Source organism: Alternaria arborescens, assembly GCF_004154835.1.
Source record: "Alternaria arborescens strain FERA 675 chromosome Unknown contig_16, whole genome shotgun sequence".
NCBI lineage: Eukaryota > Fungi > Ascomycota > Dothideomycetes > Pleosporales > Pleosporaceae > Alternaria > Alternaria arborescens.
In genome coordinates, this window is record NW_021167871.1 from 175,609 (window position 1) to 199,231 (window position 23,623).

The 23,623-nt window shown below is 51.4% G+C and overlaps 11 protein-coding genes across 11 annotated transcripts; 3 read left to right on the forward strand and 8 right to left on the reverse strand.

Moving 5' to 3' along the window:
• Window positions 1-1,137: 1,137 nt before the first annotated feature.
• On the forward strand, window positions 1,138-1,838 carry AA0111_g7194 (hypothetical protein; the record flags this gene model as incomplete). The annotated part of the gene is made up of 2 exons (XM_028653501.1): window positions 1,138-1,428; window positions 1,674-1,838. The coding sequence occupies 2 exons, from the start codon at window positions 1,138-1,140 to the stop codon at window positions 1,836-1,838; spliced, it is 456 nt and encodes a 151-aa protein (XP_028505152.1).
• A 4,336-nt stretch (window positions 1,839-6,174) lies between these two features.
• AA0111_g7195 (hypothetical protein) lies at window positions 6,175-7,185 on the reverse strand (the record flags this gene model as incomplete). Its single annotated transcript, XM_028653502.1, has 2 exons — window positions 6,175-6,785; window positions 6,834-7,185. The coding sequence occupies 2 exons, from the start codon at window positions 7,183-7,185 to the stop codon at window positions 6,175-6,177; spliced, it is 963 nt and encodes a 320-aa protein (XP_028505151.1).
• A 570-nt stretch (window positions 7,186-7,755) lies between these two features.
• AA0111_g7196 (hypothetical protein) lies at window positions 7,756-7,875 on the reverse strand (the record flags this gene model as incomplete). Its single annotated transcript, XM_028653503.1, has 1 exon — window positions 7,756-7,875. The coding sequence occupies one exon, from the start codon at window positions 7,873-7,875 to the stop codon at window positions 7,756-7,758; it is 120 nt and encodes a 39-aa protein (XP_028505154.1).
• A 910-nt stretch (window positions 7,876-8,785) lies between these two features.
• On the reverse strand, window positions 8,786-9,533 carry AA0111_g7197 (Endo-1,4-beta-xylanase A; the record flags this gene model as incomplete). The annotated part of the gene is made up of 2 exons (XM_028653504.1): window positions 8,786-9,212; window positions 9,265-9,533. 2 exons carry the CDS (start codon window positions 9,531-9,533, stop codon window positions 8,786-8,788), a joined length of 696 nt encoding a protein of 231 aa, XP_028505153.1.
• A 1,054-nt stretch (window positions 9,534-10,587) lies between these two features.
• AA0111_g7198 (hypothetical protein) lies at window positions 10,588-11,649 on the reverse strand (the record flags this gene model as incomplete). Its single annotated transcript, XM_028653505.1, has 1 exon — window positions 10,588-11,649. One exon carries the CDS (start codon window positions 11,647-11,649, stop codon window positions 10,588-10,590), a length of 1,062 nt encoding a protein of 353 aa, XP_028505019.1.
• A 225-nt stretch (window positions 11,650-11,874) lies between these two features.
• AA0111_g7199 (hypothetical protein) lies at window positions 11,875-13,107 on the forward strand (the record flags this gene model as incomplete). The annotated part of the gene is made up of 1 exon (XM_028653506.1): window positions 11,875-13,107. The coding sequence occupies one exon, from the start codon at window positions 11,875-11,877 to the stop codon at window positions 13,105-13,107; it is 1,233 nt and encodes a 410-aa protein (XP_028505018.1).
• A 582-nt stretch (window positions 13,108-13,689) lies between these two features.
• AA0111_g7200 (hypothetical protein) lies at window positions 13,690-14,961 on the reverse strand (the record flags this gene model as incomplete). Its single annotated transcript, XM_028653509.1, has 1 exon — window positions 13,690-14,961. One exon carries the CDS (start codon window positions 14,959-14,961, stop codon window positions 13,690-13,692), a length of 1,272 nt encoding a protein of 423 aa, XP_028505081.1.
• A 236-nt stretch (window positions 14,962-15,197) lies between these two features.
• Window positions 15,198-17,821, forward strand: AA0111_g7201 (hypothetical protein; the record flags this gene model as incomplete). The annotated part of the gene is made up of 3 exons (XM_028653510.1): window positions 15,198-15,220; window positions 15,269-15,664; window positions 15,712-17,821. The coding sequence occupies 3 exons, from the start codon at window positions 15,198-15,200 to the stop codon at window positions 17,819-17,821; spliced, it is 2,529 nt and encodes an 842-aa protein (XP_028505080.1).
• Window positions 17,822-18,771: 950 nt separating this feature from the next.
• AA0111_g7202 (hypothetical protein) lies at window positions 18,772-20,176 on the reverse strand (the record flags this gene model as incomplete). Its single annotated transcript, XM_028653511.1, has 2 exons — window positions 18,772-19,938; window positions 19,991-20,176. The coding sequence occupies 2 exons, from the start codon at window positions 20,174-20,176 to the stop codon at window positions 18,772-18,774; spliced, it is 1,353 nt and encodes a 450-aa protein (XP_028505083.1).
• An 839-nt stretch (window positions 20,177-21,015) lies between these two features.
• On the reverse strand, window positions 21,016-21,731 carry AA0111_g7203 (hypothetical protein; the record flags this gene model as incomplete). The annotated part of the gene is made up of 2 exons (XM_028653512.1): window positions 21,016-21,275; window positions 21,326-21,731. The coding sequence occupies 2 exons, from the start codon at window positions 21,729-21,731 to the stop codon at window positions 21,016-21,018; spliced, it is 666 nt and encodes a 221-aa protein (XP_028505082.1).
• A 623-nt stretch (window positions 21,732-22,354) lies between these two features.
• AA0111_g7204 (hypothetical protein) lies at window positions 22,355-23,578 on the reverse strand (the record flags this gene model as incomplete). The annotated part of the gene is made up of 4 exons (XM_028653513.1): window positions 22,355-23,153; window positions 23,204-23,308; window positions 23,373-23,391; window positions 23,443-23,578. 4 exons carry the CDS (start codon window positions 23,576-23,578, stop codon window positions 22,355-22,357), a joined length of 1,059 nt encoding a protein of 352 aa, XP_028505085.1.
• Between the last annotated feature and the right edge of the window lie 45 nt (window positions 23,579-23,623).

Sequence of the window (23,623 nt, forward strand, 5' to 3'; positions counted from 1 at the left end):
ATACATTTAGACCGCAAGTTCAATGCGGAATACCCAGCCGTCCATACACAAATATTGTCAATACGAATCCCGTCGCGGGGGACTCAGACAGTCCACAACGCGTCATTTCGCTGCAGTATGAGCTCTTCTTGCGTCTCAGAGGCGCCCGCCGGTTCGATATGACGAAAGACGAGCTTGTCCCCTCAATCGGTTGAACGAATCCTTTGATAAGCCGGACGGCACAGCCCATGTATGTGGCGTACACCTCATGCAGAGCTTGGCTCAAACCAGTCTCCTGGCTTGCGACGGCCCGTTCAGGACATCCTGATGGAGGCCTGGTGCTTGATTGCGATCTCAACCCTGTCCTCAACATGTGAAAGTCTGCGTCTCAAGCTGCACTCCGCTGATCAGGGTCCGAACGGTCTCGGCCGCTTGTGTCTTGGAAAAGAGGGGTCCAGGTCCGTCGCTTGGTTGTTGGTTTCCTAAAACCTATGCAAGCTTGTGAGGTGTGGACTGGTGTGCTGAGGTGCTATGACATGCACTCCGCCATCAGCATGAAGCGGAGAAGAACTGTGGAGACGCGCCCACCGTTCAATGTTGTGAGTACGCCTGGTGGAGTGATGTGCGGGTCTATAAACCTTCAGCGTTGCGCTTTGCTAATAGAAACTGTTATCGGAGCAAAGCAATGATAGGCGATACAAGAGGTACATGGAGGTACTTTGAAGTTTTGGTGGGTCCGTGTCCATGATGGCAACCTACCCCAGCATATCTTGTGCGACGATGGCCTCGCGCCGATTAGCTTAGTATGCCGTATATTGCCACTTTCTGTTGAGATCGAGAAGAGTCGACCATTGATGCCACGAGTAGGACTTGACATCTCCCGAAGTTGGACAGACTGAGGTTTTGTGAGGCTGTGACTATACTGTGGACGCAGCATCTCAGCGTTACTTAGTAATCGCGGCATGTGATTTGGCGGCAGACGCTCGGACCTATGACGGAGTTCGCGATGGTGAACTCGACGATTTGTCACGACGTTCAGGTCGTCGCGTTAACCACCACACAGAGTCCCGTAAGCGTATTACTGTCATACTGCAGAACCAATGCAGATCATGATAGGCAGTAGCTAACAGCGGTACTACAGAAGCCTATACCGCGATAATGGCACCGTCAAGAGCCGTCCTTCTTCGCCGCATAGCCTCCGCAGCCGTAACACCATGCTTACGACCGACGTCGCGTCTACTCGCCATATCTTCAAATGCATTATGTAGAACACAACAGTCATCACCTCTACGTTCGGGCCTGTTGCAGCAGTCAACGTTCCCCACATTGTGCACACGATTATATTCGCAGTCAGCCAGCGCAGCGCCTGAAGCACCGGATTACCTCAACGAGGCAGAATTGCACGTCTTCAATAAAATCAAATCGGAGTTGGAGCCCGTGAAACTGGAGGTATGTAATGTTTCCCCGCTTTCTCGTCTTTGGAGATTACACACATGCGGAGGTGGACGCTTTCTGCGTTGACTTCACCGGTCGCGCGACCGACTACTGCATCGCGAGCATGCACGTCATATCAGCATTGCGGGGTACATTTCAAGCTGTGATGCAAGTCAAATCCCTGGAAAAAAGCAATACAGTCGCACACAAGGAATGTGCGTCTATTAGTCTTTAAGCGAATGCTAACATGTCTGGTACAGGTCCAAGACATCAGCGGCGGCTGTGGGTCCATGTACGCGATCCAGGTCGAATCCCCCAAGTTCAAAGGCTTGACGGTCATCAAGCAACACAAACTGGTCAACGAAGTGTTAAAGGATGAAATCAAGAGCTGGCACGGCGTGCAGCTACGGACAAAGGCTCCTTGAGCGCAGCTTGATTATAACTCGTGTATATACTGTACGACTAATGTATACTTGGTAGGTATGAAATGAACTTTTATCGACTTGAGACTGGCGAAGCACCATCAGCCGACTGCCTGAGACTGTGACTCGGCCGCGTCAACAACACTACCATGTCTGCTTTCTCTTAAAGCATACTATGAGTTTACATCATACCTGCGGGCTGCACTTGGTCGCAGCCGATGGTAATTGCACGTGATACCACTCTCAGCTTGATCAGTTGTAGCCTCTGTCGGCGAGCAGCGACCTGGCTATCTGCCTGGCACAACGTGTCGCAGTCGTCTATCTGACAGAGGACAACGTTCAAATCGTGTTGGTCGTTCCGTCTACTCACTCGACAGCTACTTTCCTTGATGCGCATACAAAGCGCTCATTGTTCCCCTCGTAGCTGAGAAATATGTTTGCTCCTAACTTTAGCGAGTAGCTTAGCTTTTGAACAACCCGCCTGATGGTGATTGTAGCCTTGGCAGGCCTGGTAAACAACCCAGTCAGGAGCCTGTCTCCTCTCACGTATAGCATGTTACAAAAATGATACTACTTAGTCCGATCTGATCGCCTTCTGCATTCGCTGCCTTGGGTCGTGAGCTTGAAGAAGACCGGGTTGCGGAGGACTGAGAGAGAGATGAGGCGTTTGATGTGTACCGACACTTCGGAGATCTTCAATCTAGGATACTGCTTCAGAAACAATAAGGGCTACGAGTTTTGGAAGAGAAATTACGAGAGACGGAGCGCAGTTTCTGAGATGCACAGTAGTACTCCATGTTACCGTGAGCTGTTTGGCGCCCAAGCTACAGAGCATGATGGAATACTGGACAACATTGAGAGGGCTGCATGCTCACATGGTACCGCACCATATCCAAACGACTTCTGGTGTGTAAATGAAACTTGTAGCGCAAATTCCCACTGGAGCTCGGCATACGAGATCTTCCAGAAAGGCATCTGGCAGTGAGCATCGGAGCATTTGACCGTCTTTGCAAAACCGCAATCAAGGTGGCAAGGAAGAAGCAACTTGGATCGAAAACAAGGGAAACATCATCATCCTTCGTCCTGGGCAATATCATACATGACTTGAGAAGATTTCTGGGAAACTCATGCTGTGTCATTGGGAGCTTATTGACATGATCTTTTGATCTAAGGTATTTCTCATTGATATATGAAGCAGCCACAAAAGCCGAACTCACTTCTCCAGGTCGGAGCAGCAGTCAAATACAGACTTGTTGTTGTGTTGCCTATTGTCCTACGAAACCCGAAGAAAGGCGGCTACGAGCAACTCAAACATGCCTGATAGACTGTCAATGGGTGGAAACAAGTAGCTTATTGATGGATGCAGTAAGAAGTTGGGAATACGAGATTGGCGGCTGAGTCGGGGTAGGCTCAGCCGTAACAAAACACCAGGCCTCATTTTGGGCGATTGCAGAAGCTCTTGTTCCTTAGGGAAATGGATGGCCACAAATTCATACTGCCGGTACCGGTATAGGGCAGAATCACAATCTTTACTTTAGGCTGGCGTTCCTGGGAACGCGGGTATTGAAGGAGAATGACGTAGGTGAAACTCACACATCGACACTTCTCTATTTCCCTACTTGCTGAGCCTCCAAAAACTCCCACACCTCAATTTGCCCTGCCATCCTTGCAACATCCGCAGCCGTGTGTCCTCCTTGGTTCTTGATAAGCAGAGATGCTTTCCATGACACTAGCAGTTGTACTACGTCTAGATATCCATAGCTCGCAGCCCATATCAGAGCTGTACGACCGCAGCTGTCTTGGCGGTCAATCTGAACGCGGCGGGTCGAAAGAAGCGTTTCCACAGTCGCTGAGGACCGTTCAAAGAGCGCCCATAACAATGGCGTCCAAGCGTCGATATCGACGTCATTTTCACCGCCACACTCATTCTTGAGTAAAGTGCGCAAAGTGTTAGTATGCCCGCCTTGACATGCCCAAGAGATCGTATTCCGCAGGTCTTTGTCTTTCGTGGCTTTATCAATCCCTGTTTTGTGCATCAAAATACTGACCACTTCTCCTCGACCATTCCTCGCAGCCCACAGTAGTGGAGAGCGCCCCTCGGCATCCCTGAGATTGAAGTCAACAGACGGGTGTCGAAGTAAGACCTTCAGAGCCCGTCTTGCGCCTTCTCCCGCAGCCCAGGATAATACTGAGCGTCCATTTTTATCAACCTGATTGATTTCTATCAACGGCTGCTCCAGCAATAGCTGCACAATACTTCCATGGTCTCCTAACACAGCCCAGAAGAGTGGCGTCCAACGTGCGTTATCCTGTTCATCTAGTCTGAATGCTCCATACTTAAGCAGGGCTTCAACGATCTCTAGGTGGCCGTTGCCCGCTGCAAATGACAATGCTGATCTTCCAGATTTGCCTTTGAAAGTAACGTCTGTACCTGGCTCGTTGAGAAGTATCTGAACGGCATCTAGATGACCATACTGTGCCGATATAGTCAAGGGTGTTTGCCGGTCGATGCTAACGCCATTAGGATTTGCACCATGCTGAAGCAACACCTCTATACACTCTAGAGAGGACATCCTCGCCACTCAGAATAGTGCTTGGAGTTTTCTTGCATCATTGTCAAACTCTACCTTCTTTATAATTTCCGCAAGCAGCATAGCCAGATTGAAGAATGCGGCTACCTCGATTGGCTCGAAAGTATCTGGAAATGAGTATTCTATGTTGTTTTTGATCCATTAGTATCTCAGCCAGTTTGTCAGAACGTAGCTGTGAGTCGTCAATCGATTAACGGCCTCTCGGACAGACTTCGTGGCGATACGTTCACACAGGGAATAGTGCTCTGCCCAATGTGTCGCAGCATAATCGAAGAACTTGTACTTCTGGGCGATCAGAGTGCACTGCTCCTCATTTATCTCGCGTGAGTCTTTGAAAAAGTTATCTAAGTCGAGATGATCGTCGAGGTCTAGAGGACCGCTTGAGGCCGTTGCATCGAAGTCTATGTATGGCAATGAGTGACACGAATTGGGTGAATCGGTCTCGAGGCTTGTTCTTTCTGACCCAAATATGTCCAACTGGAATTCCTCTAGGAGCAGATACCGTATACATGCTTGGGATATGCTCAGCGCTACGTCCAATAAAGGGACCGCGAGGCTCTGCACTGTCTCGTCTGCAGAACGAAGTGCGAGGTCTGTTAGATATTCCTTGGCGGACTGGTGTATGAGCGAAACTTTTGAGTCTTTGTGGGAAATCTGATCCTTCTCCCTAGTGCGGACGAAGGACCCCACAATATTCTGTAGCGTTGAGCTGATAGAAATCTGCAAATCGTTTACCACGTCGGCTACAGATTTGTGGTCTTGGTCAATTGTGAATGCAGTGTTCATCTCCACTAATGTCAAGTGCCTTGAGCTTCCAATCAGCAGACGTAGAACTCTCCCAGCGTCTTCTCGATCTCCAGGGGAAATTTCGTGTAAGAATCTGTTATAGGTAGCTTCGAGGTTCTGGGGGAACGTGTCGATGGTTCGTTCGAAATCTCTCTTTGACGCTTTTGGACTTGTTTCCAAGCTATGTAATACCGTATTCAACCAGAGAAAACTCTGATCAGACCTAGAGTACAGCACTCGTTCTAGATAGCTCTTCGTGTCGTTGTCACAATGGAATTTATTCGCAATCTCGCCGACCTTGCTTCGGATGACCAGCTTTACGTCTTCAATGATATTGGCCTAGTCTTGCTCGATTGGGAGTCTGTTCTTCATCAACCCCGTGAGATTGTATGAATTGCCGAGCGATGGACGACTAGTTATCAGAAACTTAATGCAGTTTCTGGACTGTGGATGTACATCCTGAGGCTCGTTTACTAACCGCATTATGGCCTTAAGGAAGCTGTTGCGCGTCCTTACTTCACATTCATCAACCGCGTCCACGATGATCCTGACTGCGCCTGACGTAGAATCGGTAACTATTTTCAGAAAAAGTTCCCAGAGCGCCGAGAAAGAGTTCGCTAGGCTGGGCCCGTCCAATTCAAATCGATTTTTAACAGTCCTGAATCTTGGAAATGGAGCGAAGTCTCGTAAGACTACTTACGTGGTTGGCTTCTAGTCAGTCTCGCGATCTTGGTTGAAGTGCCACCATGCAATTTGTCCACACTCATCCAACCATCACCATTTCTTGTGTAACACGACATCTATAGCGATTTAGTAGATCTTCTAGACACATCATTCGTGGATGTATAGAAGGGCGGCTTCTAAACCGCCACTTTCCATCATGAGACAAGATGGATGGTCTGCTCCATCTTGAGAGGAGGAATGCATAAACAGTCGCGAACTCAGGCTAGGTGTGTCAAAAGCTAATGCAACTGAGCACGCAGCCTTCCCTGCTTGTTCTCGTCGAACTTTGCCAACAACCGAACATAAACCTTGACTTTCGTCCCCCGCAATGTAGAGATCCACACATATAACTGCGAGCTGAGCTGCATGAGCAGCAGCGCTCCTCCAATGATACCACCAATGAAATGCCTACGTGGCGGATCAAGAAGAATAGCTGCAGCGGCAAGAAAAGTCACCCGCATGTAGAGAAGCGAGGCGATTTTTAGAGGAACCCCTTTGCCCTTCGTCTTGTTTTCAGCCTCAAAACAGGTTTTCGTGTCTTTCAGTAGCTGCTCTTTGCGAATGAGGATGACTCTCATTTCTTGATCCGTCTTGGCGTTTGTGTGCTGCATTTTCACTTCTTCCACTTCCCAATAGAAGTATCTTTTGACGTTGGCTATCTCATTGTCATATTCGCGTCCTTGTTCTTTTAATTGGACCAAACGAGGATCGTTAACATCAGCGGATGAGGTCACTCCGAGGGTCGGCATTCGATCGACTCGCGTTGGTGATACGGTTGAACTTGGTTCGCTGATCACCACGGTATTAGACGTTAACGACTTCGTACCCGATGGAGAGGCCGACCCGGATTCTATGGTTTGGTCAACCAATGAGGTTGAGGAAAACGCTCAAGACCTACCTTGGTATATGTCGGCTGCAGCAAGAAAAGGCAGTGCAAGTAGTATTAATGGGATAATCTGTCCAAAACCCACGGATGTGTCGACTTCAATGGCTTTGTAGTCACCCAACTCCCAACGGAAGAGTATCATCTGGGTAAGACTAAAGACAAGCATGAACGTCATTGGTGGTACCAGTGGAAGCATTGAATTCCAATATCTGTATTCGGCATACTTCCATGCGTTGGCTAGTTCGGTTACAAAGGCAGGACCCTTGCTTTTGAGTACGAGATCCATAAGAAGACGTTGACGACGCCCAGCAAAAAGCTCCTCGGCGGCTTCGTTCCAGACGTAGTTCCACTGATCAGGTTCCATAATTGGTAATTGAATTTCTTTCGGATATCTCCACCGGCTCAGAGAGATAGTACATTCTTTGAGTAGCGTCCTAAGCCAATGAAGTCGTTCGACCCGTATGAGTACGTGCGGAGGAGCTTGGACTTGTATGAAAATATGATGATGAGGGCCGTCATAGCCCAGGGCCAGAAGTAGGTGGAGAGAATGATCTCCTCATCCTTGTACGTTCTGACCGAACCTTGGACATGGCATTGAACCGGAACGATGTTATCGGGACTATTTTCCATGACCAATACAACAATGAAGCAATAGAGGAACAAGACCATAGGCGAGCATATCAAATACTCGCACATTTCGTAGAGTCTTGTGTTTTGTGAAATACTGCCGTAAACTGTCAAGTGTCACCAGAGGTGTAGTAGTTGAGAACCATGCTAATGAGAACGCAATTCGAAATTCAGGGGGTGAAAGCGTACATTGGTTTGCGACGGCAGCTATCAGAATCGCCAAGCCAGTCGCAAGCTATTAGTCACTCAACGACAATATGAAGTGGTCGAATGCTTCCACACGTTTCTCCCGACTGAGCTTTCCCTGTCATTCAGTAGGTGGTGGACGTAACTTGGCGGGCAAAAGGCGGAATGGCAAATTCTTCTTGATGCGCTGGAACTCTTTAATGAAGGCCTCGTCCGTTTTGCCAAGGTACTTTTCGGGCATTGAATCCGAAAGATACGCGCATATCACAGCTCCGACTGTAAGCAGAGCCGAGAGTACAAACGACACAAGAACCTGAACGAGCTTGACGTCAGCGACAAGACAAGAACAACAATGGCAGTCATGATGAAATGAGCAGAAGCGCATACTCCATAGCCTGCAACGTCGAGATTTGCTAGTATGGCAGTGTTCCGCGCGTCGCAGATGAGCTTGCCGCCACAAACCATGGCTGTAATCGCAAGGGTGATGTGAAGATATCGGTACAACAATGAATAACACACGAGTAAATGTATGAGAGGATATGAAAAGACGACGTCGCTCGATGATGCTCTCAGCTTACCTGCGACAGACAACAAGGCTGAGAGTATCCGCGTGTCTGTCTGCACCCCTGCAAGCCATAAATATCGTACGCGCCTGTCATTGGTAACAGCCTGTCCGTATGCGCAAAAGCTCGCATACTCTGTAAGTTACGTGAAATACTACCGTAGTCACTCGCCCATTCAGTGACCAATGTCATGGCCTCATGTATGGGCGTTGAGTTATCTGTGGTGAAGATGTTATCTAGGTAGTCCTGGGGTCCGTCTTACTGTATATCAGCGAATGCAGTATAATCGATGACACCGACAAGTTCTGTCAAGGCTGATGTCAGTGGCTTCGGGGGTGGGAATGAGTCGAACCTTGGAAGATTTCGAGGTTCATTCATCAACGCGTGAGGTCGCGTGTTTCAAAAACCGTTCCTCGGGCATAGATCGCCCGATGCTGCCGGCTCGCCACAGGTATAAACTGTAAATCACTGATCCACAAAATTAATCAATATGTGATGCGCATTTTGTTGATAGCTTTCAGAAATGTCTGCGTGTATGTACAAGAATTCTAGCCACGAGGCCTTTTCGACACCTTAAAGAGCCATCGTTCAAGGACCCTGAACAGTGATGCTAGCAGAGCCAGAGCTCTGGTAACCCTCAGTAGCGAGGATCTGGTAGTTGTGCGTACCAAGCTTCTGTCCGTACTTGGCCCAAGCATCGAAGTGGTTCTTGACAGTGATAGTACCACCGACACGCTTGCTAGTCCTAACCGACCAGAACTGCTGGAAGGTAGCAGTGCCGTCGATAGAAGGCTGGTTGGTGCGGGTAGTCTGGAGGATGTCGTATGTACCGCCGTCAGAGGTGACGGAGCCCTTCTTCTGAGCAGCAGAAGAGGGGTTGTATGAGCCGTAGGACTCGACGATGTAGTACTCAATGAGTGGGTTGCGAGTCCATCCGTAGAGCGAAATGTAAGAGTTGACGTTGGCGGCGTTCCAGGTACCAGAGTACGTGACTACACGCTCAGAGCCAGGGTTCCTGAAAAAGGGAGTTAGTATGATCGTGTGTAGAGATGATGAGAGCAACCTACCATCCCTTGCCAGCAACAAAGTTACCAACGTTGGACCACTGAACATCGTATTTTCCAGCGGCACCGTTGTTGTAAGTAACCTGACCCTGACCGTCGGTCCAGAAAGAGTAGAAGAAGCCATTGTTCATGCCAGTGCCAGCGGGGGTGGCGCGTGCAGTCAGGTTGGCAGACTCTTCCTGAGCTTGAGCCTCTAGGATGAGGTTGAGTGGCGAGGCGAGAGCCGCTGTGGCGCTGCCGAGGGCGAGGAGGATAGAGGAGAAAGCAACCATGGTGTCTGTTCAAATTGGAGATGCTTGGTGTCTTTCACTCATGGACATCAGAGACTCTTATATATCAATGCAGGCATTGCAACGTACTGATCAGCATCAGGGATCGCCGGTGAACAATGGCTACGCATCGGCTTGAAGGAGGCTTTCCAAATTGGAGGACAGCGGTCGTGAGAGCATGCCTGGCTAGTGGCGTATATCAGCCGCTGTAACTGTGGGGTGCATGGCTACGACCCGTCGCCATGTGTGGAGCCGTGTTCTGAAAACAAGATCAGACCACCGGTTATTCAGGGACCAAAAATGCTGGTTGGATAAGTGTTGGAGGGCGAAGTTTTGAAACTTGAAACAGTTCATTTCCGATGGAGATGGGTTTGGTGTTCACCTGTCATGCTATAGGCCCGACGCACTGTAGTGCGACAAGAGTGGAGCGAGAACACCTTCGTTCAGAACCACCCTGACTCGTTGCACTTATTCTCCATTCTTAACGGCTTCAGAGCCAGATCCCATCGCACTTGTATACCTAATTGTGTACATGTTGATATTGCACAAGCTTTCGGGGCCTGATCAAGCTCACTCAAGCACTATGCCAACCCACGAAGCATGCAGTCAAGCCACTCTATCTTCGCATCATTAGCTTGTCTACAATTTATCCATCTCGGCATGCGACACGACCAGATGACCATACGTGATATATCCACCGATGGCGTTGGCAAAAGCATTTTGGTCCAAGACCAAGCATTTAGCCGGTTCCTTAGCATTGCAAGCGCCAGCATAGTGAAGATCGGCATGCTTAACTACATCAGCCCAGTTGCTTCGTCATGGATACAGTGCGCCAAGATTCTTGGAAGCCGGAGATTAAATTTGTCAATGTACGGTGACCTGGTGCCAAGAAAGGAGGTGACGGAGTAGTACGATTGATATTAACTCGCTGCCGAGACCGATAGCCGCTGGTGGGTATGCCGGTAAACGGATGCAGCTGCGTTGTTGTGGGTATCTCGAAGTAAAGAAAATATTAACGTGGCAATGCGAACGTATGAGTGGTAAAGGCACATTCCAATCAGCGTCGCTCGTTCCATAGCCGATCGATGACTTGGAAAACCGCCGTGACTTGCCTCATCGTATCGCCATCAATGTGCTGTCCAAACCGCTGCTGCATCTTGTCAGGATGCCAACGCACTCGTTCCGCCTTCAGTAGTGCCACCGAATCCTCTTTCCACGTCTTTGCGCTCCTCAAGAAGCGTTCAATCTCTTCCTTTGACACATGCTTTGCCTTGCCAGAAATTACAGGCCACGGCATGAGCTCACGCACTTTCGCATCTGTCTCTTCATCCAGACGTTGAACGTTCTTCAAACCGCCCCATTTGGTCGTGTAATTCTCCCATGCAGCCTCCGCCTCCTTGGCCTTCTTGCGCTCTTCGCCTCGACGTAGGCTCTCTTCCATACGGCGCCGAATACTATCTCTTTCGGCCTCTTCCTGCTCGACCTCATTGTCAAGCTGACAGCGTTGTGCCTTCCGCTGCTGACGCGCGCGCTCCTTCGCCTCGCGTTCTTCAACGATGTGCTGATGACTCTTCTCCCACATCTTCGTCCGCACGTAGTCTGCATACTCCTCCTCTGTCATGCGTTCCAGCTTGCCATCGGGGCCAGGCTTCGTATCAGGGTATATGTGTACAGGCTGGCCATAGACGCCCTCCCAATATGCTGCGCCTTCGTCATCGGCTAGCGCGTCGAACAGCGACTCGCGGAAGGCCTCGTCGGGAGCCGGGCCAGGACCGGGAGAGCATGCGCCTGACTCATCTAGATTATCGAACAATGATTCGCGATGACGATAGTCAGGGTCGTAGTATGCGCCATCTCGTGTAGACGTGGGGTGACGGTCCTCGTGAGAGGTACGATGCTTGTGCTTGTGTTTGCGTCTTGAATCGCGGTGGCTGCGGCGCTCTTGACTGTTGCGATCCGACCTGTGTCTCCTTGAAGTATGGTCGTCGGTGCTTTCGTCTTTGCCTTCGCGTTCGTGCCGCTTTGAGCGACGTTTGGAGCCGGATTTGAAGTGGAACCTTGAAGCTTTAGCCTTGGTGTAGAGGTCCTCCGCTGTCGCGTCGCTAGCCTGCTCCTCCATGATGAGGACTATGATGATTCAGGAGCCAGTCATGCATGAGTGAGATGTGCAAGAAGGTACGGGGGGTGAAATGCCCACGGTCATCCCAAGGTTGAGAGTGGAGGAGGGTGAGTTGCGGAGAAGGCGCGGAGGTGCTGATGATTTCACTGGTTGCGCGAGCGTCTTGGCATGCGACATGTCAACTCGCGACCGCGACTCTAACACCACTCCGACACTAAACCCAACATGTCGTTCAAATTCGGCCTCAATGTCAAAAACAAGGGCGCAAACCCACTCGCGAAGGCTGCTGCTAAGCCTGCCTTGGGAAAGAAGAAGAAGCCGCTATTCGATGACGAGGAGGAAGATGTAAAGGGCAAATCCAAAGCAGCGGATGGCGTCCAGGAGATTGGCGAGCTTAGCTTCGAAGACACGCTTGCCTCTGCCTCATCGGGGCCCTCAAAACCAGCGCCGCAGAAGCCGAAGAAAGGCCAACCTCCAGCTCCTCCGTCCAAGAGACCTAAACCGAAAGAAGATGATCCCACCACCATCGCATACTCTGCCAGCGCCGCGGAGGCCGAGAAACGCGCACAAGAGGCACTGGAAGCTGATGCCACATTATACGACTACGACGCTGCCTACGACGCGCTTCACGCAGTGAACGCCGCAAAGAAGGCTGCTGAGCGCGACAACGCCGCGGAACGGAAACCGAAGTACATGGACGCGCTCTTCGAATCCGCCGAGCAGCGTAAGAAAGACCAATTACGAGCCCGCGATAAACTCATCCAACGCGAGCGCGAAGCCGAGGGCGACGAATTCGCCGACAAGGAGAAGTTCGTAACAGGCGCATACAAGGCTCAACAAGAAGAGACGCGAAGAGCGGAGGAGGAAGAGAAGAAGCGGCAAGAAGCAGAAGAAGAGAAGAAGAAGAAGTTTGGTATGCAAGGATTCCACAAGCAGATGCTTGCAGATCAGGAGCGACGGCATCAGGAGGCTATGGAGGCAGCCGCGAGAGCACTGAAGGAGGGCATTAAACTTCCTGTCGAGGAAGCCGAGAAGGAGAAGACAGACGCTGAAATTGTGGAAGAGTTGCGTAAGCAGGGAAAGAATGTCATACTGAACGATGAAGGTCAGGTAGCAGACAAAAGTCAGCTCCTCTCAGCAGGACTCAACATCATCGCGAAACCTAGGCCCGCTTCTTCCACATCTACTTCCACTGCCGCTGCAGACCAACCACAGTCAGCATGGACGAAGCCCAAATCCGGTAGGAACGCGCAACGCGAACGGCAGACACAGATGGTTGTCGAACAAATCGAAGCGGCGAACAAGCGAAAAGCAGATGAAGAAGCTGAGGAACAGGCGAAGCTGGAACATGCACGCAAGAGTCAGAAAACAGAAAAGGACATCAGCAGTGCCAAGGAAAGGTATCTGCAGAGGAAGAAGGAGAAGGAGGCTGCCGCTAAAGCTGCAGCTGGGAAGTAAACGTAATAATGATACCCAATACTCTGCATATACATCAATATTAAGATTTCTACAGCATAGCCAAACGTGACTCGTAGCACTCTGCAAGTTCATATATCACCCATAAACCAGGATGTTTACCGCGATTGACTAATTGGCCATCAGTGAATGCGTGAGGTCAAGTCGGATTACAGACTGTTGGTATCGAAAGATTGCATTAGAGTTTCGATAGCTCAAGAAAAAAACAGAAGTGGAGTCAACAGTATCACAAGATATATGCGACTTTGGTGTATAACAGGCAAACTCATAGTGACAGTGACTCGACAAAGAAACACAGTCAATCTGAGAGTCACCTATGGCCTAACTCACTGAGAGGCATAAGAACGAAAAGCACTGGACGCAGGGATCAGAAGAAGCAAGGAGTAATACAATTAGCCCTTGGTCCCACAATTGGCAGCTAGGTCCAAATGGGCAATAGCAGAAGCACAATTCGTACCTGAAGTCTGTATGATAGCGCCAACGCCTTCCCTAAGTCAGAGATTCTCCGATTCTGGCCGTGGCCCCGGAGGTTCTCCTCCACAAAAATTAGCATGCCTCATACTATCACCAGCCATACCGATTGCCTGCTTCTCTCTTATTTCGAGCACCAGCAGCGAAGTGATCCTCCAGTGCATCCTTCTGGGTGGTCGCGACGTTTACCAGACTTCGGAGGCTATTCTTTCCAGTACCAGATATAGATTTGAGTGGATTATGCTGCACTGCTTCACCCTGTTGCCGTAGCTTCTCGTTATGGGCATACTCCATGTCTGTGTTGAAGTCCTTGATCGTGGCACCAGAAAAGTCTGGTCCACCGCGTCCTTTCTTACCAAATAGTTGGCGGCGCTCTGCTTCCGATAGGTTCAACTCAGAAGCAATGTTGGTTAGGTCATGAGGGTTAGATCCACTCGTAGACGAAGGAGCATACTGTGCCACCTCAGGTGCTGGTGGCATGTAGTATGCTCCCTCCGTCATAGCAACATCTCTTTCCTCTTCCCCGTCGTAGAGAAGTGGTTGATACTGGCCGTCGGATGTCTCCTTGGGCGCAGGCTCTGCTTCGTTCGAGACGCTAAAGAGAGAGACCTTCGGCTTCCGCGCCTTAGTCTCAAGAGGTGGCTGTTGCGTTTGTGATGTGGATGCATCTGTATTTGTGTTTGTCGCAGTGCTCATCTCATTCGATGCTACTGTTGGTCGAGGAGCCATAGGCTTCTTCTTCTTTCCTTTGCCGACAGACATAGGTACAAAACGTGGGGCAACAGGCTTGGGCACCTGCTGTGGCTCGGGCTCTGCCTCTGTTTCTTGTGTCGGCATTTCTGATCTCACCTCTACTTTGATCGCAGACTTGGGTGTTGGTAGATTTAGCATAGCCCTGAAATCTTCCCTCGACTTAGGCTCCTTCTTGATCGGGTTGCCGGTCTCGTCGTACTCCTCCGCCTCCACCTTTGACTCCCTCTTGAACGCAGGCTCTGCGCCAGTCTTCAGGTTGACACCAGAAGCGAGTCCCTTCCCTAATCCTCTGCCTCCTGTCTTGGAACCTTCGGATGCTGAAATGGCATTTACGTTTGGCTTCTTCGGCGCAGGCAGCATTGCGTTGAAGCCACCGAACGACGAACCTCCACCCAGGCGCGCCTTTTTTGCCGGCGGCGCATCATCCTGGATATCGTCTTTGTCGGATCGCGACTGTAACGCGCCGGGAAGGTTGACCTTGATGCGCCCTGGATTCGAGCGATCGACGACCTTCTGGAAGGCTGGCTTCGCGGATGGCTTCGCGACTACTTTTGGCGCGGGCGGCGCTTCGCCGTCGGACTCTGAGTCGGAATACCCGGCGAGTAGATTCATGGTGGTCTTGGCGCGTTCGTTGAGAGGCGGGTGTCTGGCGCAGGAATTCAGAAAGTTGACGATGAGATCACTGCACGCGCGCCGCGACAAGGGCCGATGCCAAGCCAGGGTCCAAGGTACACATTCACGTCCCCACATGCTTCACTACATCTGCCCTTTATGGCTTCATGATACCCTTTCAGCTGGTCTGAGCATACCTTTCTACTACGAGACTATGATACCTTGACCTTCCAACTATGTCGCTCCTTCAGAACGAAGAGTACGTCCATCTTACTTGCGCGACATACTTGTCAGCTAACCTGAGCAGCTTTGTGCTATACCAGCTTCGAACCGCCTACCTCTCGTCGATCAAAGACGGCGTCGGCGAACGCTTGATCAATGTCGACTCCAGCGTCCTGAACAGCCCCGCCTTCCGCGCTGCAGGCTGGGTTCCCAACGCTGCCGACATCAAGCGCACCTATTCCCCACCAATACCCACGGCGATCACCTCGGAATACTTTCAGGCCCCGCGCTCAGCTGGCCTGAAGTCGCCAGAAGGATTCGGTGAAGATGAGGAGGAGGGGGGCATGGTCACTGGAGGGGGAAGCAACGATACGGTGGGCCCTACACTGAACGCGAAACGGAGACGGAGGAAGGAACAGCTGGAGGAGGATGATAGCAGTGACCTTAGCGACGAGAGCGATGAAGATGACGACTCGCAAAGGTAGGCGACCGTCGTACGCCACGTGAACTGAACTGACGAATTGCCAGACCGGCCAACCAAATCAAATTCACCAAGATGCCACTACGGACGCGCTCCGGATCGTCGCCCATGCCTGGATCAGCCCTACGCAATGAGTTGGCAGAAGCTGGAGAAGGACCTTCGCTCATGATCACATCCCCATCCCGGCCACCTGACGATGCATTGCGGCGAGGGTCGTTGGACGCTGTAGATGCGGGCAAAGGCAGACCAAGAAGAGACACCATAACGAGCAGTGAGATGTCCTCGGAGAATGAGTTTGATAATTCGTCGTTCAGAAAGAGGAGGGTAAATCCTCGCAAAGCCGCTGGCGCAAGCCAGTTGCTGTCCAAGCGTATTGAGGAAGACGCAGCAGGGGCTGTCGGCGCACGCGCACGCCTTGAAGCTCTACACGAAGGCGATGAATCAGACGACTCCCTCACATCCGAATTCTCTGGCTCCGACGATAGCGCATCTCTTATCGGTGCAGGTGGTGACCCGTTGGACTCCTCTCCCGCAGGTGGTGACCTTCCCACAATGCCGGGCTTGACACCTTTCCAGAACCTATCACCAAAAAAGAAGAAAGAGCCCATTGCGCCAACACTGCAAGCACTGCCTCCACCACGGCCGATCAGCTTTGTACTGCCAGTAAGCGCGTTGACTCAAGCACTTCGAGCCAAAGAGCAGAAGCCATCGAATCCGCTACAGCGCTTTGCTATGTGGAATGCTGCTAGCGAAGCTCAACAGAACCCTCTATACATCAAACTCTACTGCCCATTCTCGTCTAAGCCTTCGAAACCTGTAGAGCTGCTCATCCGAAAGTTCAACGACAAAGGTGAAGGCCCCACTGTCGCGGAAGCGATCGGATACGCATTGCATCGTTATCAAGAGGAGAAACTCGAACCGCCACTTTCTCCTGAACAGATGAATGTGAACCGCTGGGTCATGCGCATGTATGATGACGGCGAGGTTGATGACGAGTTCCCGCCTTTGACTAGGAACAAGCCGTTGAAAGACTTTGCTTCAAACAATGCTCGTGGCATGCGCCCTCGAGCGCGAGATAAGCCATGGGACGAGTTCGCGCTCGTCGAGGCATCTCAACGAGAATTTGGCGAGAACGAGAAGCTCACGCCGATCTATAGTCAAGAGGCAGCCAGTGCTGTCGCATCGCAAATCGATGGTCCCGACGAGAAAGAGGAGAAAAAGCCCCTGAAGCCCCTTCCAAGCCGTGCAAAGAGCTTCAGAAACCCCATTACCGGACCTTCATTTGCGCCGACAGCGACGCGCAAGGATACCAGCAATCTTGCCGACGTACCAAAGGTACCTCAAACACATGCTGCTAGCCGCACAGGCGCCCCCAAAACAGTCAACGTCCACTTCACTGACGAGAATTTCAACACGAAACATTTCAACATTCCCTGCACTACGGACACCTACATTGCTGATATATTCGATCAAGTATGTCACGACTTACGCTTGGAGAAAGCCTTGTACATCCTTAAAGTGAGTGGCAGCACTACAGTAGCGCCACCTGACCGCACTGTGGAGGCTCTCGACACACGAATGGATCTGGATCTCGTGCGTCGACGCTTCGTGGGTGACGGCGTCTATGGGCTTGCAGGATCGCCTGGATCATCATCACCCAATGCACCTCTCATCATCAGTACCGGCGGTGCGCCAAAGAAGACAAAGAAGGGTGACCGAACAAATGCAGCTGTCTCTGGCCAAGGTCTCATCCATCCACTCGCCAGAACTGGCGATTCTGGTGCTCTGGCCCTTCCTGCGACGAATTACTACCGCCGTTATGCTGTTCTCCGCAAACAACCCATGTCCTTTGCCTCTTCGACATCGCGGATCATCGCCCTTGATAACGAGTATATACACATCATGCCTGGCGAGTCTAAGACTGGGGCGCGTGGTGGTTTTGGTGTTGAAGGCCAGGGCAAGACGACGACTGTGCATTTCAGCAGTGTAGTCGGTAGCAAGGTCAGCAAAAAGCACCCAAAGATGTTCCGAGTCATTGTTTTCAAAGAGAGGGAGACGAAGAGATATGACTTTGAAGCTCAGAGCACCAACGAGGCAGTGGAGATCGTGAGAGAGATCAAGAATGGCGTAGAGAGGTTCTCGCAAGGTATTGTGTAGGGAACACAACACGCAAACTGGTGACAGGATGTATGGCTCTGGGGCTGTCGGCATGGCGTTATCATCATTACGGAACTCTGATCACGGGCGGTTTCAAAACGGCGTTCGATTTGCAGTAGCGACTTTGGTTATCTTTTAGGGAAGATACCTTGGACAGCGATATCCTGTTGATGTATATACGAAAATCAACTCCAGCACACGATGGATCTGATGCTTTTTACAGAGACGACTCAACACAACGTCGCGTTTTCGAGTCTTTGCTTCGCTGTGAGGCGCACACTAGGCTCTTATGTTCCAGTCAAAGGACTCGTTCTGGAAACCCCAAATCCTTCCGTACGAACACGCCTTTTTGGTGATCGATCAGCGAGCAGAAGTCTAAGTCTGGTTTTGACACCAAACCTGGTCTTTACATGTGACTACGTAATCTTGTTCTAGGCGTGGCTCACTAGGCGTCATCTTCGTTCTCTGTAATCGCATTACGTCCATTATCGTGACTTCGAGGAGGAATTGAGTGGAGGTGAAGAGGTGATTTTGAGCAGGAAGAACCGTAAATGAGCACATGTAGCGAGTGCCTAACATATTTGGATGCTTAGAGATACTTTTCCAAACCTTGGTCTTCAAGCCAGTGTTCGTCCGAGTTCGCTGATATTAAAGTCAAATAGAAGATGGTATGTGTTTGCGTGCCTGGACTTGCCTTGCGAGACGCTGCAGGATCTCGCAGCAGACGTATCTGGAGAGCGATGTGACATCTCCTTGCGCACGATATTGGTATCAGAGTTCAAGTTACGAGTCCTTCCCGCGTGACCCAAAACATCGAGTACAAAGTTTACGTCAATTACGTATATGTTCCTGAAAAGCTCATGTTGGCTGACGCATGATCGTACTAGCACATTTCGATATATACATTCCCAAAATCCAATAGTCACTGCAGTATGGCTTTCTCCGCCGTATTACATACCCCAACTGAACTCATCCGCACCATTCGCCCACATACCAAAAATCTGAATAGGGAATTTATCCGCAATGTACTGGTATCCGGCAGGATTAGGATGAAGATAATCTCCAGAATCATACAACGGGTTGAGTTGACTCGGTATTTTGGGATCGGCCAGGAACTTATCAAAGTCCACGACGGCATCAAAAACACCGGAGGTGCGGATGAAAGTATTGACCCGCTGACGTGTCTTCTCGCGCTCAGGATCAGAGTAAGGTTGTTGAGTAAAATTGGCTGGTGCAGAGAAAGGTGTGATAGTAGCGCCGAAAACAGGGATGCCGTGGGCGTGGATAAGGGTGACCATCTGCTCGTACGCCTGAGTCAGTCCTTGATAAATCTGCTCTTGCGCTTCGGGTGTTGTAGGTGCACTTCCGATATCATTTACACCCTCGAAGATCATGGCATACTTTACACCAGGATGCGCCAGGACGTCGCGATCAATACGGCCGAACGCGTTGGGGCCGAGACCGTCTGCTAAGATACGGTTTCCACCTGCAGCCAGGTTACCCGCGGAAATGTACCTGGTTGAGGGGTTCTTTTGAAGGCGCGCAAGGAGCAGGTCGGGCCATCTGTTGTTTTGATTGGTTGTGGATCCACGGCCGTCAGTGATGGAGTCGCCAACAATAAGCAGGGAGCCAACACGCGGTTGAACCCAGGCTTCGATGGAGGAAAGAAAGTACCAATGTGCTGCGGACTGTGTGGTAGAGTTGCTGATGTCGAGACTAGCTGAGGAGACTGCGTTGCCGAATTGCCACCAACTTGTAGTTCTGGAGCCAGGATGGCTGGTGATGCTGTTTGTCGTCTGTCCGCTCGCAAGGTACATGGTTACGGTAACGATCTGCTGCGCCTTGATCTCAAAATTTATGGGGTCGGACACTGCGAGGGCACCGTTCGGTACACTGATCCCATCTTTTCCTCCAAAGGTAACCTTTTGGACGGTTTGGGGTTGGACCTGGTAGATGCCAGCGGTTTGGTTCACAGGGAGGGCAACTGTGACGGCGGTGATGGGAAGATTGGAACCGCCAAAGACATTGGAGAATTTAAGGCGAATTTGGTGGGCTGACGTGGTCATGTACAAAGTTTGTCTGATCGTAGAGTTGACAAAGACAGCGCCTGTTTGATTCTGGTACGTGGTGTTAGTACAAATTCGATAGTGCATGAGCGATGTAACATACGAATGGAGCAGGCGGCAGGTTCGCTGGCTCTGTGAGCTGAGGCATTGATGCCCACGCATCGACCCAGTGGCCGTTGGAAGGGTTGGGGCGAAGTTTGCCAGAGGCTCTCGACTCGATCTCAATCGCATGGCCCTGTACCGACACTGCAACGCCCACTAGGAGCACTGCTAACCTCGAGAAGATCATACTGGCTCAACCGTTCTTCGATTGACAGCTTGAGAGTATGACGATGCCACGACCGACAAAAACACCGGGTATCCGCATGTTTAATACCCTGCCGCTGCCACGATCCCCAAATTACGGATGTAGGGAAAGAAATGAGGCTAATCATAGACACGAGCGTACATCTGGGATGGCGCAGGAACCGATCTACGGCCTGTTCCTGAAAGGGTATCTGGGGTACCGTTAACTTGTGGGGATCTGTGGAGATGGGCGGATAAATTGCGCGGACCGAGAAAACCTGGTTGGTGGGCGCGCTCTTTTGCTCGCAACGCTGTTTATCCATCGGCTACACACCGCGTAAACTGCGATTGTGACGCTTGCGCTGTATTCGGACCGCGGACACAATTGTTCCGTTAGCGACACGACTGGGCGAAGAAGCACCGATTGAGAAGAATCATGTATCAGTATTCATTGGTATCGTAATCCATGCAATAACAAAACAACGCCGCCCATGCAATGTCCCGGAATAGTTAACGCCTTGGCTGCCAGAAGCGTCATCTATAAACGTCGTGACTGGCCGTAATCTGTGGCCACCAAGATACATGACCACACAACGGAAAGGTATGGCGATAATCCATAAAGTACCGGTACTAGTGTTTCGAACCCACCCCCAGTTGGAGTGTCAGAAGGTTGGACTTTGGCCACATGAACAGTGTGCAGTCTTCTGGCAGTTGTCACAGACCGCGCGAAGGTGGCCAGCAGCAATGTCGCCGCCTCGAATGTGCACAGTAAGAGCTCAGCACGAGCATACAAAGACATACGAAGAAGGGCTATAGGCCCATAGCGAGTTGCCGACGTCCGACTCAGAAATCGTCGTCACTTTCCGCCTTTTTCTTTTTCCGGCTTGAAGTCTTCTTCTTCTTGCCATCCACATCCATGTCACCCTCGTTCTTCTCCGGCGCATCGGCGACCTTGGAGACGATCTCGTTGAGGAAGTCGAAGCGGTCGGTCTTGGTGATGGCTTGCTTTAGGTGGATGGAGCCGACGCGCTTGGAGTTGCGCGCCTTGGCTTCGGCGGCGGCTTTGGTGACGAGGGAAATCATAAAGAGCTCGAGCGCTTTGGCTGTGAAGTGTTAGGCAAGTGCGTGTGCGGATAGAATGACGAGTACGTACAAACGACGACAGGCGTGACTTGGGCGACCTTTCCGACATCGTCGTCGGCCTGCATGATGCGCTTTATGCGCGCGACCGGGAAGTGGTTCTTGATGGTGATGTGGTCGGTGTTGGGCGTGTCTGCCCCGCCGAGGCCGCTGCCCGCGTCTGCCATGATGGCGGGCACCGACGCGTCAGGCATGTAGTCTGCATCTTGCATGCTCTCCTCCTTCTTGACGCCGCGAGGCATAAAAGGCTGTGGCGCAGGGTTGGCCTGCAGTGTCGGAGCAGGATGTGTCGGAGCAAAGGGCGGCGCGACGTGGGAAATGGAACTTCTGTAACCTGTATGCTGGGGATGAGTAGGCTGCTCAGCGGAGTAGTAGTAGGAAGATAAATCTGGCGACTGTGGGGCCCAGTTGCTGTCCATTGGCTGGTGCTTGGAGGACAGGGACCTTGGAGAGATGACGCGGTAATTGGGTCTTGTAGCGAGTCTGGGTGACGCTATGAAGCTGCTTCGGTCTTGGTGTGGTGCGGGCGGTGAAAGCATCTGCCACTGTCGAAGAGCGGGACACGCAGGTTTTATCTACTTTCTCGCCCGCGCGCCTGGGGCCCGTGCCCTACGCGCCCTCCCGACAAAACCGTGAATCCGGATTCGGGCTTGGACTCTTCAGCCTCGTCACCTTCATCGTTCCTGCCCAAGGTCCGCTTTGGAAAGGTCTCGGTGAGGGCGCGGAGCCAGCAGTGGATGACGACACGAGCACGCCAGAGACACATCCGCCATGTCCAAACAGCATCGCGGTGCCTGCTTCTGTTCGCAATGACGAAACCCCCTCGGTCGCCTGAGGTTGTGGTTGATCGGCGCGCAGAGGCGGGGGTCGTTGATGGTGTAATTACTTTATCTAATCTGACACTCTGCCGCGCTTCCAAGTTGACGAGGCGTCTGCCTGGCATCCTTCTTTGGGTGCCATGTTTCACCCCTTTGCTTTCCTCTATAGCATTCTACGTTGCAGTCGCATATACATACACAATACAATATGCCCTTCAAGCGCCTCATGTGTCTTTTGTGATGCTGCCATCTTCCTTGCGACCCTCTCTACCTGGGCCTTCTCTCAACCATGTCTCTGCGAGGCTGTTCTTGGGGTCATCTTCAGGGTATCCGCGCTGCCGCCTAACGTCCAGTACTGCCTGCCGCATCCGTCGCGTGCATTCTTTGCGTATGCTGACAGCCTCTGGAGAGTATTTGAGCTTTTCATTTAGCACACCGACCTCGAGTTGGCCCTCCTTCCGCTCCTCAGTTGCGCGCATCTGTTTCCAGCGTGCGCGCAAATCGCCAAACACCTCTTCAGCATCCAGTTTCTCGCCAAATGTCACTCGAACGTTTTTAAACGGCCGTGGTATGAAGCGTGGGAATGTGCGCGTCTCATGCATGATATTGTCGAAGCCTTCAATGAAGATGGGAACGATGTCTGGCATCGGGTCGCTCTCCAGTATCAGTCGAGATACTCCCCATTTGAAGTAGCGCATGATCCGGTCTTCACTTTGGTGGATCATGCCTTCTGGGAAGATGTGTACCCATGCATGCCGCCGGCTGAGATATGCTGAGGGCGCAGGAAACGTGTCATGTCCATTTGTAGAGAATGTGAGGTGGCCGTTAGTGAAGGGGTCGATCAGATCCGGGCTCTTGAGAGACGTTGTAGGCTTTACTGGTGCGTCTTGCTCGTAGAACGGCCCGCGCGAGAGGAGACGGATCGCTTGCGTTATGGTAGGCTGGAAGAGGCCGCCGAATTGAGAATGCGCCGATCGATGTGTAGGGAGAACCTGCCCGAAGGTGAAGAATGTTGACAGTCCTCTGGTATGGCGTTAGTTGACCATGTTGCAATGTTATTAGAGGGAACATACTTGTTGGTAAAGCACAAGTCGTAGCTGCCCAGTCCCCAGCGCAGGTTGTCTGGGTTGAACATGTAGCTGAGAGGCAGTATGCCCCATAATATCGGATCATCCATTCTGTCCAAATTGTATAAGCGGAATCCATGGTTTGCGAGTGCGAGGTTACGGCAAACGTACGTACACGGAGATGTGGTTCGAGACTGAGCATTCATTAGTACTTGTTGCATTCTACCTGTTTTGCAATGGCATACCAGTAATCAGGCCCCTCTCTCTATTCGCCGGGTCCTCCCTCTCGTCCAGCAGCTTCAAGAAGCCCTCCATTCCGTGCGTCTCCACCTTGCTCAGCCCGGTCAGGAAACCTTTGCATAAGAGGCCGACAGCGCCCATGGTGAAGACGGACGCCGCGCGCCATGGCCCGCTGGGAGCCTCCGG